The sequence below is a fragment of the Nannospalax galili genome, unplaced genomic scaffold, assembly GCF_000622305.1.
Source record: "Nannospalax galili isolate Female #2095 unplaced genomic scaffold, S.galili_v1.0 scaffold530, whole genome shotgun sequence".
Classification (NCBI taxonomy): Eukaryota; Metazoa; Chordata; class Mammalia; order Rodentia; family Spalacidae; genus Nannospalax; species Nannospalax galili.
The window spans coordinates 1520194-1540728 of record NW_008328331.1 but is presented as its reverse complement, the minus strand read 5'-3'; the positions used below and the strand labels follow the sequence as shown (position 1 = coordinate 1540728).

The window sequence follows — 20535 nt, the reverse complement described above, 5'->3', positions numbered from 1 at the left end:
GGGAGTAGACCTGGGAGTCTCATGATAAGAAAACTCTGCAGGCTGCAGTGCTCCCAGCCCTCCACCAGGGATTGGTGAAGACTGCATCTAGCTGCCAGTAACAGGAGCCCACCAGCCAAGACATAACCACAGGAAGATTTGTTTTTCTTTCACCATAAACAGTCCAGGACTGACAAGATGGCTCAGCAAGTAGAGATCCTTGCTGAAAGGGCTTCGCTGGCCTCAGTCCTGCCACTCAGTAGTGCTTGTCAGGAACTAGCACTCTACCCACTTGTCATCCTCCTCCTTTCTTTTTGCCTCTCTGAACTTAGGGCTGCTGCACTGCAGTTATCACATTCGTGCTTCTGACAGAATAAAGAAATGAGAAGATGAGAGTGACCTCTGGCCCATCATCATGAGAGTGAATGCCTTGTTGGGAGCTCAGAGCAAATCTCAAAACTGTGCACATGACCTGCTGTAGTATGGCTTTCTTCTCTCCTAGCATGATCATCCCAACACCACCATCCTTACCCAGTGGTTAGTAAGCAGACCAAGAGCAACAGCTAGGTCTATTGTAACAATGGCGCTACTGACAGTTCCAACCGAAGGAGAGAGGGAAGGGGATCAAGTGATCTTCAGCTGGGATTCTAGCCTCCACACTGTCCTGTTCTGCCCTCAGCTGCAAGTGACCTTGGGAGATGTAGGAGTATACAAGAAGTAGAAGACTAACTAAATGTGGGGCTTTCTGGCACACCTTCCACAAGGCTGCCGTCTATGTTGAGGTGGGACCTTTAAGTGCTGCTGCTCTTTCGGGTTACCCTTACTCTTGCAAGTAACCCCTCACCCATGCTCCTGTAAGCCCAATCAATTCAGTTATTCACCAAGCTAGGTTTGGGTGGAATTGCTGTGTTAGTCTGTCATCAGCACCCTGTCTAGGGTGAACAGATGTTTATTCACATCTCACCAAGAAAAGTAACACAATATGGCCTCTTCCTACTGTAAGTGAGGCTCAGAAACGAAGGCTTAAAAACATCAGGGTTTTTTAAGGTCAAGAACAGACATTGAGTAGGTAACTCACTGACAAAGGGGTTAAAGAGATCTAGGAGCTAAGAGTGTGGGTAGGAGGCACCCGGGTGTTCAAAACCAAGATTAGGCCTCCACAGGGACCCGAAGGCTGGCAGCCTGGGGCTGGCAGAGGAGCTGATCCCCTACCCAGGTGCATGGTCTCTCCAGTGTGGACCAGAATGCTCGTGCTCCTAGAGGGGGTGCCTTTGGTCTGGAAGCAGAATCCTCCCTTGGCCTAGAGCCCAGTAGCAGTGTTGTCTGGCAACACTCACACTGTCCCTTAGCACCCGAGCACCAAGCACACACTGTGGCACTTCGCACACACCACCCATGCATCCACAAGTCCACCTGCATGCACAGAAGCCTGGTGTGTTCATGCTCCCACCAGGATGCCCTCCAGGGCACAGATTTCACTCCCACAAGGTCACACAAATCATAGGAACACACAGTTCACAAGGCAGACAACACTAAGTGTGCATTTACATTCACAAATGAATTTGCACAAAAAGATTTGCATAAGCACATACACAGGCACTTCATGCACAGTAAACTAACTTCCAGGACTTTTCCATATACAATTTATGTCTAGTGAAATGATATGAGAATATTGGGGTATATTTTTTAAATTTTTATTTATTATTTTTATTTTATATGTATGTGTGTATTGCCTGCATGTAGGTAAGTGCACCTGTGCTGTGCAATGCCCGTGGAGGACAGAAGAGACTGTCAGATCCCCTGGAACTGGAGTTATGGACAGTTGTTAGTTGCCATGTGGGTGCTGGGATTTGATCCTGGGTCTTCCGTAAGAACAGTCAGTGTTCTTAATCTCTCCAGCCCCAAATATTGGGGTGTCATTGTCTTGGAGTTAATAAGGCTTTTCTGGATGGAGGAATGGGGGTGGTGAACTGGTCAGTCCAGTTCTCATTCTGGGTGTTCAGATGCCTTTGCAATTTCAATCTTACCCACACTGGTTTCCAGGAAAGGAATACTCTTTAGTGGAAAACACTGAGGAAAACAAAGACCCTCTTCTGGCATCACGGCCTCTGGCCAGGGCAGAATCAGAGGCATTTTGGCATAAACACTTCTAGCTCCTCTGGTTTCTGGCTAGGATGAGGCTATGACAGGTCCAAGAACATTTCTGACTTTTAGGTAAGAAAGAAACTGGTCACTTTTCAGGGTCTTTTTACACTAAATCTGCATAGCCAGTTTCTAGCTCCTGTTCTCACCATTGCCCCCTACAAAGAGGTAACCCTAAATACCATTGGGGAATTAGGGCAAAGACTGATCTGGCTTTTTCAGACTGAATGGAGTCATTGTGCCCCTCCAGTGGACCTATCTAAATGACCCCAGAAGGGCATCACTGGTTCAATTCATATAGCTGCCAGGTATAGCAAGGGAAGAAGATCTTTGGGCTCCTGGATAGAGATGTAGGGGTTTGGGCACAGTTGAAGCAAGAGAAGTCAGGGGACACGGGGCATTCTTCAGGTTCCCACTCTTGTAGACTTTCAGACCTTGGACAGTGATCAAGGGAACCCATGTAGATGAAGTTAGAATGTTAGGACCATCTAAGTGTGGCTAGACTGTAAACAAGAAGAGATGAAGTTAAAAATCAGTTGAGTACACAAGGTCCAAAGATTAACAGGATTGCTACAAAGATTAAAACAGATGGGGCTGGAGAGATGACTCAGCAGTTAAGAGCACTGACTGCTCTTGCAGAGGACCTGGGTTTGATTCCTAGCACCCACATGGCAGCTATGAACCATCCTTAACTCCAGTTCCAAGGGAATCTGACACCTTCTTCTGACTTCTGCAGCATTGAAGGACACAGGTGCACTCACATACATGCAGACAATATACTCATGCACATAAAAATAATAAAAAATTTTTTAAATATATTTTTTAAAAGATTATAACAGACATAACCCAGTTCCACCATGAAGATCCAGAATCCCTTTCCAGAGCTGTTCATCTAAATGGCATGCACTGTCAAACATGGTCTGAATCTGTTTTTGTAGCTCTTATAAAGCAGATGAGACATTAACAGAACAGCATTCAACCTTGAGAACGGCACAAGTGCCACCCTGGGATGCCATGCAGATATCTAAGGCCATACGGTTTTGTATAATGAACTTCAGAATTAAGAAGGAAATTCCAAGGCTGGAGAGACAGCTCAGCAGTTAAGAGTGCTTCTTGTTCTTCCAGAGGACCCAAGTTTTGTTCCCAACACCTATGTTGGGGCACTCACGACCACCTGTAACTCTAGCTCCAGAGACTCTGACACCCTCTTCTGGCCTCTGCACATACATTCACACACACACACACACACACACACACGCGTGCGCACACACACACACAATCTTGAGGGGGTAAATTCCTGGGCTGTGTCATTTAGAGCCTTTTGAATATATTTAGTGAGAGTTGCAATATGCAAAGTGACATCTTCTAGACTGATGAGTTTTGTTTTTTTTTAAAGGCAGCATGATCTAGAACTTTTAATTGTCTTCCCTGAATCCAAGGAAATTGTACAGTATATCTGCTAATCCATCCTGGGGGTAGCCAGGTCCAAAGGTTAGTGCCACAGAGTTGCTGGGTGCCATTAGGGCTGCCCAGTATATGTTCCTGGCCCTTAACACCAAATCAGTATGATGGATTAAGAACAGCAATATTCTGACATAAGTCAGGAGGGACCCATCCTAGATATTGAACATGACCAGGATTAAAAGAGTATGATTTTGGGGGCTGGAGAGATGGCTCAGTGGTTAAGAACACTGGTTGTTCTTGTAGAAGACCCGGGTTCGAATCCCAGCACCCACATGGCAGCTAACAACTGTCTGTAACTCCAGTTCAGGGATCCAACAGTCTCTTCTGTCCTCCGAGGTCATTGCATGAAATGGGTGCACTTACCTACATGCAGGCAATACACACATACACATAAAATAAAAATAATAAAACATGAAAAAAATTTAAAAAGAGTATGGTTTTATTGTTCCTAGCATGAGGGGACCCTCTGGCTTAAACAGGTTTTTATTGGAGTCATCCACATATTTGTATCCCAGACATGAAAATAGCCACCTTGATATCTTTAGTGGATAGCTTTAGTGTCAACTTGACAGACATGGGTTAAGGGAGCCCCAATTGGGGAATTGCCTCCATTGGACCAGCCTGTGGCCATGTCTGTGGGGGAAATCTCTTGATTGTTGAGTGATGTGGGAGGGTCCAGCCCACTGTGGGTGATGCCACCCCTGGGAAGTTGGGCCTATTTTGTGTAAGAAAGCAGGCTAAGCATGGGCCAGGGGAGCAAGCCAGTAAGCAGCATTCCTCCATGGCCTGTGCTCCAGCTCCTGCCTCTAGGTTCCTTCCCTGGGCTCCTACCTTGGACTCCCTGATGAACTGTGACCTGTGAGATGTAAACTGAATAAACCCTTTTCTCCCCAAGTTGGTATTGGTCAGGGTGTTTTGTCACAGCAATGGAGAATCAAACTAGGACAATATCTATGATTGTTTTCTTTCACTATGGAGGCTAGGACTACTACAGAGACATTAACAGTTTCCCCTCTTCAAAATCTTTCTGTGCAAGGTTGTGTGTGTGTGTGTGTGTGTGTGTGTGTGTGTGTGTGTGTAATATTGTTTTTGTTTATTTGTTTCTCTTTTTGAGACAGGGTCTCCCTGTAGTCCCAGCTGGCCTGGAATTCTCTATGTAGACCAGGATGGCCTTGAATTCCCAGAGATCCCTGTGCCTCTGCCTCCTGAGTGCTGGGATTAAAGGCATGCCCTACCACACCGAGCCATATTGTTTTATGACTGATTTCTATACTTTAGGACACAGTACTCACTTTATAGTGGTGTTATAGAGATCTGCCTCCAGAGTAGTGGGACTAAAGTGACATTAAATGTATGAGCATATTTTTTTCCCCATCAGTGTGAGACTTTTCCTGGGGAGACAATGCTCCAAAAAGGGAACCAGAGTCCAACTTGGTAAGCCACTGAGTTTTTATTGGGGTTACTAACAGTATAGGTGAGGGGTTACTTAGAGGAGCTAGGATGATGTAAACACAGCTGCATCATGGAAAAGTGTACCCCAATATGGGTATGACTCATGAAATCTGTTGCTAGCTGCCATGTGGGTGCTGGGATTCAAACCCGGGTCTTCGGCAAGAACAGTCAGTGTTCTTAACCACTGAGCCATCTCTCCAGCCCATTGTTTACTCCTTCTATAAACCTGGGGAAGAGCCTTCCAGAATCTTGCAAGTTTCCACTTTCAGAGACATGTACTGTTTTGTTTACCTCAGAAAGTGATCCTGACCAGTGACCCCCCCAACCCCCTCCCCCAATGAGGGAATGTTTCAACCAGAAGAAAACTGTTCCACAGCACCTGTTTATTTGATAAGCATTGTATTGAAAACTAATTTTGCAACGGCCACAGGGAGGGGACAGATAGGTGAGATTGGTAGTGGTGAGAGAACGCATTTTAACTGGAAGGAGCCTATTTAAGCGAGACAGAGGGAGTTAGGACCAAGTCCCTGGGAAGGTAGACAGGTCCTCCCTGCTCTACACAAAGCTTGGGACTCAGGCCCCCAACCATCCTGCTTCTTGGCTTTGCACGGTCCCCCTCCCCATCAGGTATTCTGGCCCACTTTTGGTCGGGAGCGAGCTTCAGGGACCCAGGGTGGGCCGCAACCACACCTTCCCTCTTCCCCACATGTGGCTACAGGAACCCCTTACTCCCAAGCTAGCAGCTAGTGGGTTGCAGGTATACAGGGTGTGACGTCCTGGAGTCCATGGGCTTCCTGAAATCTACACCTCCGTGCATCTCTTTATTTCTTTGATTTGAGATAAGGACGCTAATGTCCCCTTGTTAAGTTCTGCCTTTGAAGCCTGCCTCTGCTGAAAAACTGCTGTTATGAATGTGTCCAAGTCACCCTCTGAATCTGAATCTCAGTCTCTTCCTCCAGATAATGGAGATGTATTCAATTATTCATGCGAGTAACTCTCGGGTGTTTACTGTGTGCCCCTAGAAAATGGAGACGTATTCAATTATTCATGTAAGTAGCTCTCAGGTGTTTACTATGTGCCCGGAAAGTCGGATGGGACACTGGCGGCGCCTGAACTTATGAAGCTGGGGTGTCTAGTGGCAGAGGCTAGCATTAGGCCTAGGACAATGACGGGACTAAGAGCAGCTGGATCAAGGTGCTGACAGAAGCTAAATCTCCTGGGGAAGGGTGCTGGTGGCTCACCCTGAGTGGCCAGGAACGCTGAGCTCTGAGTTGCTGGTGTGCGGGGTGCTTGCCCCTCTGTGGACCACAGCTTAACATGCAGGTGGGGTGGCTAGGACTAGAGGATTCTCGCGGGAAGGGGGGCTCAAACGCTACAAGGGCGGGTCCCTGCACAAGATGCAGGCAGCCGATTGGCTTAGGGGTCCCTCTCTGAGCATCCTGCCCAGCAGCTCCAGCCACTGAGGCGCTTAGGCGTTCCTCCGCGTGTGACCACAGCGCCACCTCGTGGCGATGGGTGTCAAAGCACGTGGCTTTCCCACCACCCAGCTCTCCCGCCTGCACGGGTCCAGCCTGGCAAGGCCGGCCGTGGTCACCCACAGTCCAGGCGGGTCCTACGACCCGCCGCGGGGTTAGGTTCCGCACTGCCGGAGGGCTAGCGGCCAAAGAAGGTGGGCGCGGAGCCCCGCCCCCATCGACAACACTGCTCCAGCGCTTCATTACCCGCAAGGGCCAAGGAGAAGAAGTATGTCCCAGGCGCCACGCCGTCTTTTTCCAAGGTAACCCGGCAGCCTCAGCAACAGCGCGCAGCCTGCGGGTGTCTCCCGGGACCCAGCGCCATGGCGGCGGCGAGTCCCAGCGTATTCCTGCTCATGGTTAACGGGCAGGTGGAGAGTGCTCAGGTGAGCGGCCGTGGACCCGGCCTGGGGCCGGCCCGTCCCCCCGGATCGCGTCCCCCGGAAAGCCATTGCCCCGAGTTTCTGGGTTAGCTGGGAATCTGCAGCCGAGGTTGTGAAAGCAGATCTTGGGACGTTGAGCCGGTACCAAAGTTACACTCCTCATTGCCTGTGGCCTCTGGCTTGGAAGGGAGCAATGGGAGTGAAGGCTCAGCTGTCCACTTTACAGCTAAGAAAACTTAGTAGACGGCAGTGGCCATGATGGAATTCGAACCCAGGTCTGCCTGGCAGTAAAACTCGCTGTACTGTTCTTTCAGGGGGGTTTGTTGCTTGTGTTGTTAAACCAACGTTACTGTGAGGTTCTACCAGGCCTGAAACTCGGTAGGTACTTCTGCCTTCCTGGTTCATCAGAGTACTGCGTCTTACCCCTTTTCTCTGTCTCACTGGAGGGCTCCTGGCTGGGCTCGGTGTTCTGAGCATCTTCTTCTGCTCTGTGCCCTCCCTCTTTCGAGGCCCTCAGCTGTTGCAGTGCAACTGCTCGGTGTCCCTCTGGCTTCCTGTAGATCAGTGCCCACCACTGGGTGCACACGGAAGCATGAAACCCGTTCCTTCTTAAGTCCAATGGGTTGTCAGACATTGGCATTGGGTGCTCTGATGAAGGGAAACAGAGGCTGAAGGGGCCAAGCCATCAAGCCAGCCAAGGAATCAGAACAAGCTGACTAAAAGAGTTATAAAGTTTGGGCAAGGAGCTTGCCAGATCATGGAATGGGAAGGACGGCAGACAGAAGGCAAAGCCTGAGCAAAGGCCCAGAAGTATGTGGCAGGCCTCACACTCCCTCACCTGAATCCCCAGCCCCTGCCAAAGTCCACGTCCACATCCTTCACCCTGGGTGCCTCATGTTCAGAATTCCTACTGGCTGCACCTGCCTAGCCAGTGTGTGTGGCTGTTTGCACCCTGTAAACAGAATCCCATATACTTTTCTCGTAGTTTCCAGAGTATGACGACCTCTACTGCAAGTACTGCTTTGTGTATGGCCAGGACTGGGCCCCCACAGCGGTAAGCTGAACTCTTGAGCCTCCCCTACCAATAGCCTTTGTGATTTGTGAAGTATCTATTATAACCTGGTATTCCAGAACTGACTGAGAGTAGACACCAAGGACAGAGGGGACCCAAACACAATTTTGTTCTGGCAAAGCTGGATTAGAGAACACAGCCCTGTTTTTACCAGTAAAACTGCGGGGTTTACTGGTACACCCCTGGAGTCTGTGCTCTCTTACATACCTAACCCTGAGTGCTTTCATGTGGCATCCAAAGAGGGACAAGTGGCAGCACAGACAGGCAGGCCCTCCAGCCAGTCTCCTCCCCAGCCAGCAGAGCAGCCCAGGAGTCAGGACATATGGCAGTGGCGGGGGGGGGGGGGGGGGGGGGGGGGGCAGATTGCTGTCATCCCAAGGCTTTGAGAACAATCTTACCACAAGAAGGGACTGAGATGCAGACCACCACTTCACCATACCCTACTGTTTGCACAGCACTAGTGTAACCTTCACAGCCTAGGGGCAGGGGCATCTCTGTGAGTCCTAAGCCATGCTAGGCTACATAAGACCCTGTTTCAAATAAAAAACAAAAAGTGGGATACCAACTTATATAACTTCTCTGAGCCTTAGTTTCCTCATTTGTACCACTGATATGTTAACACAGTAAGTATTCTGGTATGTTGCCAGAGATGAGTGGACAGTGAGGGCAGTGATTTCAGGAGTAGGGTAGAAAGGATAACAGAGAAACTGGAATCTAGACCAAGGAAGGCTGCAGTGAAAGGCACTTTGGGGTGAAGATTTGAAGGAAGGGTGGGAACAAGCCATGCAGAAAGAACTTAGCTGATTAAACAGCCCTCCCAGAGTCTGGGGAGAAGCCTAGGATCAGGGGATGGGCCGTGAGTGCCTAGAACTCAGGCCAGCTGTCTGTGTCGCACAGGGTCTGGAGGAAGGCATCTCACAGATTGCATCTAAGAGCCAAGATGTGCGGCGAGCGCTGGTGTGGAACTTCCCCATTGATGTCACCTTTAAAAGCACCAACCCCTATGGCTGTGAGTCTGTGGGCCATGCATTCCAGGAGGTGGTTGAGCCTCTGCTGCCTCTCTAGCACTAGCTCCCTCCAGTGGTCACTGCTCCACATCTGGGCTTGTGTCTGGCCTTTAGTGTACTTGCTACATGCCCCTTTCCCTCAGTGTTTTCCTTATCCCCTCCACCCAGTTCATTTCCTAAAGGGTCATAGGTTGGTCAGCTGCAGATCATCTGTTGCCTTTGCCAGCTGCATGCAGAGTCTGGTATGCAGGCTGGATGGTCTGATCCTGGACTCTCAATTTCCCATTGTTTGCTGTGCTCCAGCTTTCTGCAATACCTGCCCTCTCTGCATGTACTCTTCCCTCACCCTTTTTCCCAAAGGCTTTTCTTTAAAAAAATAAATTGAAATTTTATTGTGTGCACACACTCAAGTATGCGCACGCGTGCACATGCACACACACACACACACATGCTGTAGTGCATCATGAGGAAGTCAAAGGTCAACTTTCTGGGTTTGGTTCACACATCTACCTTTACGTGGGTTCCAGGGTTTGAATTCAGGTCATCAGGTTTGCCTGCCCCCAAAGGGTTTCCTGCCTTATCTAGTCATTATTAACCATCTGGTTGTTGACTCTCCCTTAGAAGTACTTGCTTGGGGTCAGGTCCGTGGGAGCTATGAGGGCCTTCCTTGTGCTAGTCCAAGCTGCCTAGTCCTATCCGTTGCATAGATTTTTCTTCTTTTCTTCCCATGTTAGGGAACAGATTAAAAATGATGACAGCACTTGCCTTCAGCTTCACATTTAGTAGCTAAGAGTGTATTTGAATTCAGATCCATCTGATTTCTCAGTCCTGGCCTTCCTACTACACAGAGGGTCTGCCCAGTGGTGCTCCCGGGCAGGGACTCCCACCCTTTTGTCATCCGTGAGGGAGAAAGCTGCCGTAGATTTCCTGGGACAGTACACAAATTGGGACCAGGCTCCTGCTGAGGACACCTAGAAGAGAAAAATCAAATGTTAAAAGGCAAAACCAAAACCAAGCCTTGCAGGCAGCAGCTGAGATACCTGCTCCAGCTGTGTTGGTCAGTCAAGGGCTCTCTTCTGGTCTCTGTTCATGTTCTGTGCAAATGCTCTTCCCTCATCCTACAACCATCCTTCTAATCCTGAGGGCTTGCAAAGCAATGGAGCTTTACCAAGCTAGGTTCCAGGAGAAAAATCAAACCTCAGACATGTGACCCAGTGACCCCTGTGAGTGTGAGCTGAGTCCCCCAGAGGTGCTTATGAGGCTGACCAAGCCCTCTAACAGGATAGGGTGTGGCTCAGAGATGGAGTACTTGCCTAGCATTCAGCAGGCCTAGTGTTCCATCCACAGCATTAATTAATTAATTAATTAATTAATTTAAAGGAAATGCAATGAAATCCACAGGAAGCTACACTGCCCCCTAGAATACATCAAGTTTAAAAGATCAATCTGCCTTGGGGCTGAGAGATGGCTCAGCGGTTAAGAACACTGGTTGTTCTTGCAGAAGACCCGGGTTCGAATCCCAGCACCCACATGGCAGCTAACAACTGTCCATAACTCCAGTCCCAGGGGATCTGACAGCCTCTTCTGACTTCTGTGGTCATTGCACAAGATGAGTGCACAAGTATGCCCAGAGTCTGCACATGAGTGATCCAATACACTGATAATTCTCAAAGTAGAAATAGTCTGTGTGCCCATCACCACCAACATAAAGCTAACTACAGTATATTCCAATGGTCAGGCATTCAACATAGAAAATGAAGAAACTCCTATATATGGAACCATCTGAGTGAGTCTCACAAACATAACAATTTAAAAGGCTGGGTACAAACATGCATTTTTATAAATACACACACACATATATGATATAATTCAAATTCAGGTTACTTTTGGTGGCAGAGTAGTGGGGAGGGCACAGACATCTTTAACCTTCACTGAGCACTTTCTGTATTTCCAAGACTTTTAGACGTGAGAAAGCTAAGAATAGACAGGTTGAGAACTTGCCTGAGGTCATTCAACAGTGGCCAGAGTCAGCTCCCAAGTCTCACTTGTCATCTGGGGTATGAGCTGTCTGCCACACCTGGAGGACAGAGATGCTCAGGATGCCTGGCTGGTATATGAATAGGAAACGTGTGTCGGTAAGCTAAGGAGAGATACCTGGAAGGCCTACTTACTTTCTTACTGCTCTCAGACACCCCCCCAGGACAAGTCCCTCTCCCAAGGGTTCCACAGTTGGTGGGGAACCACATCCATCAGAAGAAAGCAGGGGCCCAGGCTTGGCCCCAGGGTTTCCTAAGGACTTCCTGCATCCTCTGAGTATCAAAGTTGGGACAGTGTCTTGGCTTTGCCTTCCCAGCCGTGAGCAGCGATATGGAGGGTAGCACAGGAAGTACTAAGGGCAGAGACTGGGCATGTGTGTGTTAGGGGGTGTAAGGCAGGGTTCCCAGGGCTTTGGGCACCATCCCATGAACTAGGCACATGGTCTGCTACCTTCCTTCCCTGGTTTCATCACATGCCAACCACCTTGTCCTTCCCAAGGGCCACAGATCGTGCTCAGTGTGTATGGACCAGACGTGTTTGGGAATGATGTGGTCCGAGGCTATGGGGCAGTTCACGTGCCCTTCTCTCCTGGACGGTAGGTACTCACTCACTCTGACCTGGTCCTTGGGCTATAGTCTGCCCCTTACTGGGCTGGACAGACCTTGGGAACACTTTTATTCAGCAGGCTTCTTGGCCACCTCTTCTTAGACTCAGGTCAGATATGCTCAGAAGCATGGGTGGCTTAGGGTGAATGTGACTGGGTATAGTCCATTCCTGGGAAGGGAGCCACATAGGTGAGAGGGGGATGGGAGTAAGCATAGAAGTCCTGTGTGTAGACTGGCCTGCCTGTGAAGGTTCCCACAAGGCTATTACTTTACTCAGCACATCTATGTGTGAAAACTTGTTTCAGGCACAAGAGGACCATCCCCATGTTTGTGCCAGAGTCTACGTCTACACTGCAGAAGTTCACAAGGTGGGTTTTCTGTTTGAAGCCTCTTGATCTAGGGTGACTAAATGGTAGGCACCTTCCACCCTGCTGAGGTACCTGGAAATCCCTAGGTCTTCAGGCTGCTCCATCTAAGGACAGATGGAGATGGGTAGGTAGGCAGGCGGCACTACTCCCAGTCACTGGGCTTCCTTAGGCCACTTCTGACAGCTCAAGTCTACAGTTGTCTTAAGTGCCCTCTAAAAGTCTTTGTCACATGGAAATGTGCATGGGCATGGATGCAGCAATATGAGGCAAGCTCCTTAAGCCAGTCACAATGATCCTATATGGCTCTTAGGAGGCAGCTACTAAATGCCTTCACTACAGGAGCCAATCAGGAAGGAGTGACTTTGGGCAGAGATAATACCAGGACTAAGCAGTAGCCATGAAGGATCTAGGAAGTATGCTTCACACACAGAGCCCAACTAGTTCTTGCAGGGTCTGATGAAGGCTTAAGCTTAGAGTTAGGAATAGCCAAGAGGTTGCTGTGGCCAGTAAGTGTGAGCAAGGGGTGGGGGTGGGGGTGCTTAGGGAGGCAAGCAGGATCCAGGACACAGCTTAGAGGAAAGAAGCCTGGAGATGGCCCAGTAGGAAGGCCTACCCTTGCTGTATCCAACCAGGAGCATGGAGAGCCATCCAAGTCGTAGCTGACCGAGTCAGATCAGGGTGGAAGTACCTGCTAATCCTAGCTTTGTTGCAAGCCACTACTGCTCCCCAACAGGTTTTTGAGGACAAGGGGAAAGTAAAGGACCACCCAGACTTCCAGGTGCCAGCCAGTGAGCAGCCTCTTGCAAGTTGGCAAGTGCCTATATTACGTAGAGGGACCTGGCCAGAGTCCTAATGAGTAGAGGGACAGCCCAGCCAAGGAGGCCACACTGAGTTCTGAGGGAAAGGACAGCATTCTCCATTGGCTTCAGCCCAAAGATTTGGATGCCCATTGCCCCAGGATACCCTCTGGGAGGAACCAAGGTAGGAAAAGGCTTAGCCAAATGCCCTGGCCAGGATCACTTGGACACTACCAGCTGTAGGACTGTTGGGAAGTACTGTTCAGGGGATGTCAGCAGGTTTAGACAGGCTACAGGGCTATTCCACCATCCTGTTGAGGTGTTGACTTTGCTTCTCTGCCTGCAGCCCTGAGAGGCAGGAACCTGGGCCCGTGTTAGAGCAGTGAAGAGACTGTTCTGGGCTATAGGAGGGAGGCCTCATGGTGGACTGTTCAGGCAGCTCCTTGCCTATGCCTTACCTAGATAACCCAAGATAATCTCCACATTGCAAAATCCTTAACTTAGTAACATCCACATGGACACCCTTCATAAATAAGGTCACATTCCCCATGTCCAGGGAATGCTGTGACTCAGTATTTCTGGCGTGGTTACTCAGCCTGCTGCAGACACTGCAACCTAGTCATCGGAGCCCCTAGGAGCCATTGCTACTGGAAGCTGTTCCGCCTGCCCTCTGCATTTAGGAGTCATTTCAGCCTCTCTCCTCTTGCTTCCCGTTTACATGGGCCCCTCACCTGCCTCGGGTTTCTGAGCCCACTGGGTTCTACTCTACCTCAGCCCTTGCTTAGAACATTTTCCCTGAATAGTCTGTCTCTTAGATGAGCAAACCTGTATATTAGAAGAAAGTTGAAAGTGGTGAGGGTGGGATCTGACCACACAGCAGGAGCAGCGTTCCTCACAGTACTGAAGGAGGTAGATGCAGTTAGAGCTTTGCTATGATGTGGGAAACATGCATAGGTGTACCCACCCATCTAGTTCCTGCTGGAATGCATAGCTGCTAAGCAAGAACCCTGGCTTCCCTGTCCCTTTCCTTTGAGTGACTGAACAGCACTCCCTCAGTGTGGTTTCCTCTCAGTCTCCTGCCTGGCAGCCCAGTGGAGTTGCAGAGGCATGGCTTGGAAGCCCAGGGACCCAGCAGTTTGGTACCTGTAAGCATAGCATGAGTGGTGGTTGGGTAGTGGTTATCAGAAGGCCTGCCGGAAATGGCCCTGGGAGAGGACAAAGCCCCACTCCACAGGCAAACCAGGAATGCTGGTAGAATTACTGCGTAGAGCCCGAGTGGATCCTGAGTGATATGGGAAAATCCTGTCTGCTCCAAGCCTATGGTTTCCAGTCAAGCATGACTATGGGCTGCTGGGCCAGCACATCCTCCCCATATGCAGAGCCCAGACTCTGAGGCTGGGGGATGCAGAATGCTACTGGCGCTGGGGGATTGTGGCCTAGGTGAGTCAAAGGACATTCATAGGGATGACAAGACTCCTGTAAGGGTCTGACACAGTAGCCTTCTATAGGGCAAGACTAGAGTCAGATGACCTGACACCTGTAGCATCTCGGCAGCTGACAGGGTGCCTTCATCTCCTAGTCTCATGTGGTGCCTCATGGGGCTTGTTTTACAGTTGACCAAACTGAGGTTTAGTGATGGGATGTGGCTTGTTCAGAGGCGAGGTTCTGGAGACCTATATCCGACCCACCTATGGAGTTGGGTTTTCCCTCTTGAGAAGGCAGAGGGGTACAATGTCTTGCTTCCCCTCCCGACTCAGCTGTCTCTTTGAGGGAATTTCTATGGGTTCAGGTTGTACTCCCACCCCAGATGTCCCTCAGCATTCATCATTGATAACTCAAACCCATCAAAGCCTGGGCTGGGCAGGCTGGACACCACTTGGGCCAGTGGAGTACCTAACAACGCCTGGCAGAAGTACTGGTAGGCCTCTGTTGGCCACAGACCCTGAAAAGGGGCACCACCCTGGAATCACACCTACCCTATCAGATGGTCAGAGAGGGTGCGCTGGGAGGCTCTGTCTCAAGCCTGGTTCCTAGGGGGAGGGGTTATGAAAGGACTCCGGGTCTTTAAGTCAGAAGAGGTTTTGTCCAGTGTGAGGCCAGCAAGCCCTGCTCACTGGTGTTTTCCTGTATCCCCAGCTGGTTCATGGGACGGCGGCCTGAGTACACAGACCCCAAGGTGGTGGCCCAGGGTGAAGGCCGGGAAGGTAAAGCCAAATGGTCCCATTCCTGATTGGAGCCTAGGGAGGGATGAGGTGGGGCCCAAACCCCAGGAGCCTGGGAAACAAATGGGTAAAGCCAGGGAGCTGCCAGACACCTGGGGCCTAGTAATACATGAGCCAATTAGAGAATTTTCCCAGAATGCCTTCCACACAAGGGCCTGGCTGGGGTAGGTCTGCCATGTCTGGTCCAGCCAAGCCCAGCTAACATTGACTTTCTGTCCGCAGTGACCCGTGTCCGTTCTCAGGGATTTGTCACCCTCTTCTTCAATGTAGTGACCAAGGACATGAGGAAATTGGGCTATGACACGGGGCCTGTGGACACACAAGGGGGTCTGGGGCCCAGCCTGCACCAGGGCAATTTGCAATGAAGTCTTGGAACCGCTCTGCCCACCACCCCAGGCCAGGCACCCCACAGCTCTTACAGTCAAGGGCTGGACCGCAAGTGCATCTGAGGGGCTGGGGGCGGTTCAGAAATGTTTTATATAATAAATACCACATTTTTAGAGCCTGGGCCTGGACTTTCTTCTTCCTCTGACGGGCTGGCCAGGCACTGCTTCTCAGAACAGGTGCTGCCCTGAAGGGCATCATCCTGGGGTGGAAGCTGCCCCAGGACAGCCAACCAGCCTGAGTTTTGATATCACTGGCCCCAATGCTCAGAGCTGAGACCTTTTTAGTGCACAAGCACACTCATCCCTAGAACTTGCCTACCTTGGCAGCAAGGAAGTTAAGTTACTCTGTGTCTGGAACTGTGTTCTGTGATTGTCAGTCTCCTTTGGCAAAGGATCTTGCTAGCAGGATCTACATGGAGAGGGGCTCTAAGGGGCACCTACCTCCAGCCTGAAGGGTAAGAAACCTTCCAGACAGGAGGATGCCACCTAGAGTGCAACTTTCTGAGCAAGCCCCACAGTCCAGCACCCCGGTATCTGTGGGGAGCCTGGACCTGGGTCATCAGTTCCCCCATGTATGCATGCTGGTGGCGCATACCCTGGCATGCCAAGGCCTTTGGCCCGGCATGTAAACTGACCTCCCCTTGCCAAACCTTCATACCAGCAACCTCACTGCTGCACTTTACTCTAGGTCATTGAAACATGAGCCAACTCTCCCATCCTTTATCTCCTGCAGCAATCCCATCCTCTGCCCCCACCCCACCTCCACCCCACTGTCCTGCAAAACCCCTAAAGAGTAAGTTCCTACTGCTTCTGAGGCTGGTCCCAGCCCTGCAGCCCTCTGTAGTGGCATCGTTTTCCTCCCACACACCCCATGCCAGCTCTAGAGGGACTGTTTCCTTCCTCTTGTTCAAGCTTCCTGAGCCAGAAGCTGTCAGAAGCTGCAAGCTTTTGTACCAAAGAGGCTGCTCATGATGTGCTCTCAATGGCATGGCTGTGCGGACAGCCTCTTCCACAGCTTCTACACGCGTAGTGATCTTGATAGCTGCATCCCACCCCCTGCTACCTATTTCCAAGACCAGAATGTCTTGTTTAAAATCTGAACCCAAGGGTCCCTCAGCAACCCTTGGTTCTGTCTGGGTTCTGCTTGCATTGTCTTTTCTCCACATTAGAACTCATGCTCATCACTTCTATCCACTCCACCTGTCCTGTGTTCTTTCTTTTCTTTTTTTGAGACAGGGTCTCCCTGTAGCCCCAGCTGGCCTGAAACTTGCTATGTAGACCAGGCAGGCCTCGAACCCAAAGAGATCCAACTGCCCCTGCCCCTCAAGTGCTGGGATTAAAGGCTTGTGCCACCACACCCAGCATGTTCTTTTTTCTAAAAGCCCATTAGCGGAACTGGAGAGATGGCTCAGTGGTTAAGAGCAGTGGCTGCTCTTGCAGAGGACTCGGGATTGGTTTCCAGCACTCACATGGCAGCTAACAACCATCCTTAACTTCAGTTCCAGGAGATCTGACACCCTTTCTGACCTCTGGGCATAACACAACATGGGTACAGTTAAACATATGCAGGCAATATACTCAGACACATAAAATATTAAAAGTCCGGGCTGGAGAGATGGCTCAGCAATTAAGAGCACTGGATGCTCTTCCAGAGGACCCAGGTTTGAATCGTAGCACCCACATGGTGGCTAACAACCCAAGGGTTCCTCAGACCAGTATCTTTCTCCTGTGGATCCATAACTCCAGTTCCAGAGGCTCCGACAGCCTCATCTGTCTTCTGCGGGCACGGCATGGGTGCACTTACATGCATGCAGGCAATACACTCATACACGTAAAATATTAAAAGCCCACTAGCTCACCTGCCACAGCCACCTTTCCACCCACCACCAAACCCCTAGGGCCTCATTGCCCAAAGTTCCTGTAGGTGTCCCTCAAGCCACTCCCTCATGCCCACCCTTCTCTTTAGACCATCAGCACCCCTGCACCTTCCACCCCAGAGATGCTCCCTCAGAAGCCACCCCCAACAAAAGCATTGTACTCTGGCTTCTTCTAAGTGTGACATCCACAAGGAATGCCTTACCCCACACCCAGTCAACCTGACCTTTTAAGGAAGCTAACTCCTCTCCATCTAGGGCCTCAGGCACTATGTACCCATCTACCAGCAGTTTTGATACAGTAGGCTGCCCTCTTCCAGAGTGCAAATGTCAGTTTCCCAAACATTATAAAGCTGTTTAAACAGAAAAATTGAAGTGAATCAAATACCCATTTAGAATCTTGTTGACCATTTTCCTATACAATTGGGTCTCTGTATCCATAGGTGTCATGTCCAAGGGTTCCAACACCCATATATCAAACATTTAGATAAATCAAATCTTAAACATATGCAGACTTTTCTTCCTGTCACCATCCCTCACAACAACTGCATATTATTTACATTGTGTTTGGTATTACTAGTAATCTAGAAACAATGTAAAGTATACAGGAATATGTGGGTACTGTGTAAACACTACACCATTTATACAAGGGATTTTAGAGTCCTCAGACTTTGGTATGTACCCAGGTTTCTAGCCACCCAGGACACCAAGAGACATCTGTCCAGCTGTCCTTTCCATCAGTTCATCCTGGGTTTAGCACATTTCAAACTAAATTACAGGGGTAGTATCGCCTGCTGTGCTTCAGCATGTTCATCATTAGTCATCTTTCAAGTAGACATTTACAACCTACAAGATGCATATGAATCCTGTTTGTCTTGCACTTGAGTTTCAATAAGTGCATACCTCAACTCCATCAAGACAGAGAACTGTACCATCACCTCAGAGCCCATCACGCCTGCCAGTCAAGGTGAGAGAATCATGCAGTAAAGAACTCTGGAGGCTGATGGCTGGAGTGTGACTGGTATGTGGGAGCATCATAGTTTCCTGATCATCTACCTGAAGGTCAGTCAAGGGACATGCACCCAGGTTTCCCCTTCATTCATTGTTGCAGCTGTGTTACTGTTTTTTCTGGGTACACCAGAAGACCACATCTCCCAGTCCTCTTGTGTCCAGCTGGGTAAACTAAAGAAATGATGAAAGGCAGCTCCACTTAGGAAGCCCTTTAAGCCTCCTGAGTTGACACTTCTTGCTCTTGTCCATGGAGCCCTTGGAGGTCCATGCTAAAGGCAGCAGCATGGTGAGGGAGTTAGGTGGAGTCCAAGTTCCAGCCAGAAAGGGAGCTGCAAGGACACCCCTGCTGAGCATTCTGTGGGGGAAAAATACACTTTTATTGTCCTATGTCCTGAACAGAATGAGGGCAGTAGATTTACTCCCACATACCCTATTATTTTCTAATTGACACAGAAACTGCTATGAGAAATGGGTTTATACTGTAACTACAAACCAGAAATTACTGTACAAGGCAAGGCTGTGCAGCAGGCTGGTAGACAAGAGTACAGAACACACACTGGGCAGCAAAGCACCACCCCCTAACCTAGAGGCAGCTTCTGTGGGAGCCCCAGCTCTGGGGGAAGAGGGCAGAAAAGCAAAGCCCAGGAAACAGGCTAGTCTGCAACAGAAAGGAAACATAAGACAAGCTGAAAAACTGGTATCAAAAGATTAGCAAAGACGGTGGCGCACACCTTTGGACCCAGCACTTGGGAGGAAGAGGCATTGAGTTTCAAGGCTGGCCGGGGCTATACAGTGAGACCCTGTTTTTATAAAAACATGGAAAAAAGACTGAATAGAAGATTGAAATTTAACAATGACTGCTCATGCACTGTGGTAACTCCTGCTAAGTTAGGGGTCAGGGGTGCAGGGGAACCAAGTATGGCAGCCTCACAGGAGAACTCTGTGCATTTCAGTTATTATCTATTGCTGTGTAACATATCCCAAAACTAGTTTTAAAAAAGCCTTGTTATTAGGTCCAGGTGTGGTGGTCCACACCTTTAATCCCAGCATTTAGGAGGCAGAGACTGGCGGATCTCTGTTAGAGGCCAGCCTAGTCTACAGAGCAAGTTCCAGGCCAGCTGGGGCTACAGGGAGACCCTGTCTCAAAAATACTGGGGGAAAAAAAAAAAAAAAAAAGCCTTGTTATCTCATGATGCACTGGTGACCAGACTCTGTGTAGTGCTGTGTGCCCTCAGACTGTGGCATTATCTGGGAGCTTACCAGGGGCTCCTGCCCAATGCAACCCATGCACTTGAATGTCTCATAGCCCACCAGGAGGGTACCAGCAGAACATGCCACAAGGATGAGTCATGTGCAAGCATCCAAGCCCCTGCTTGCATCATGCCTACTAAAGTCTGCTGGGCCAGTTGAGTATGTATGGGAGATGGGCTCTAAGTAACTGACTAATGTAGTATGTGTCCAGGGAACCAAAGAAGAAAAGAGCTAAAAGCCTACCAAGGTTCTGAGGGAAATGGCTTCCACAGGATCTATGAGCCTGAGTCAAAGCCTTGAACTCAGAACAAGTCCTGGCTAGCAATATCTATACAGAGAACTGGGCTCCTGGGTTCTCACTCAAAGCATAGGCCACCCCAAGAGCAGAGCTTGGAGCATGGAGAAAGTGGTCAGGGAATGGATGGACACACATACATACAAACACAGAAGAACCAGAGCTCTGTCAGGTCCCGGGCCACCTTTGGTGCTGGGAGGCCTCACAGGGCTCTAGTGCTATGGTTGGTGCTTCCCACTCTACTCTTCCAGCAAGGCTATGCCTAGGTCACTCACCTGGCTATACTGTTGGCTATTGTTGGAAGAAAATACAGGAATGGGCCTCTTGTGAGCCTGCCTTGCTGGAGAAGCCTCTGCCCGTAAATTCTTAGCTGGACATAGAAATGACCAATGGGACTTTCTGGTCTGGGAAGGAAGAAGAGTGAAGGACTTGGTGCCCAGAGGGCCAGCTATAACAGAACTGGGAACCTGCTAAACAAGCCCGTTTCTCACTCCCCGAACATAAAGGAAACTGCCTATCTGACAGGTCAAAGCTTCTCATGACACAGCCACCTCCTTCAAAGCAAGAGGCCATGGCACATCAGCAGACATAGGATGGAGTAATGGACTTGGGCCAATACTTGCCCAGCACAGCCTTTAGTCAGCCCACCAAAAGGAAGGACACAGCAGAAACCACA

The 20535-nt window shown here is 49.7% G+C and overlaps 1 protein-coding gene across 1 annotated transcript; it reads left to right on the top strand.

The window, feature by feature from the left end:
* The first annotated feature begins 6565 nt into the window (after positions 1-6565).
* Positions 6566-15544, top strand: B9d1 (B9 domain containing 1). The gene is made up of 7 exons (XM_008826339.2): positions 6566-6937; positions 7920-7988; positions 8904-9015; positions 11549-11645; positions 11961-12023; positions 14957-15024; positions 15265-15544. Exons 1-7 carry the CDS (start codon positions 6875-6877, stop codon positions 15405-15407), a joined length of 615 nt encoding a protein of 204 aa, XP_008824561.1. The 5' UTR covers positions 6566-6874; the 3' UTR covers positions 15408-15544.
* The last annotated feature ends 4991 nt before the right edge of the window (positions 15545-20535 follow it).

Excerpts from the sequence above, each read along its gene's own strand:
- B9d1 (XM_008826339.2), top strand. The coding sequence starts at position 6,875 with ATGGCGGCGGCGAGTCCCAGCGTATTCCTGCTCATGGTTAACGGGCAG. Across the intron at positions 7,989-8,903 it reads AGGACTGGGCCCCCACAGCG|GGTCTGGAGGAAGGCATCTC; the intron begins GTAAGCTGAACT and ends TGTGTCGCACAG. Across the intron at positions 15,025-15,264 it reads CCAGGGTGAAGGCCGGGAAG|TGACCCGTGTCCGTTCTCAG; the intron begins GTAAAGCCAAAT and ends TTCTGTCCGCAG.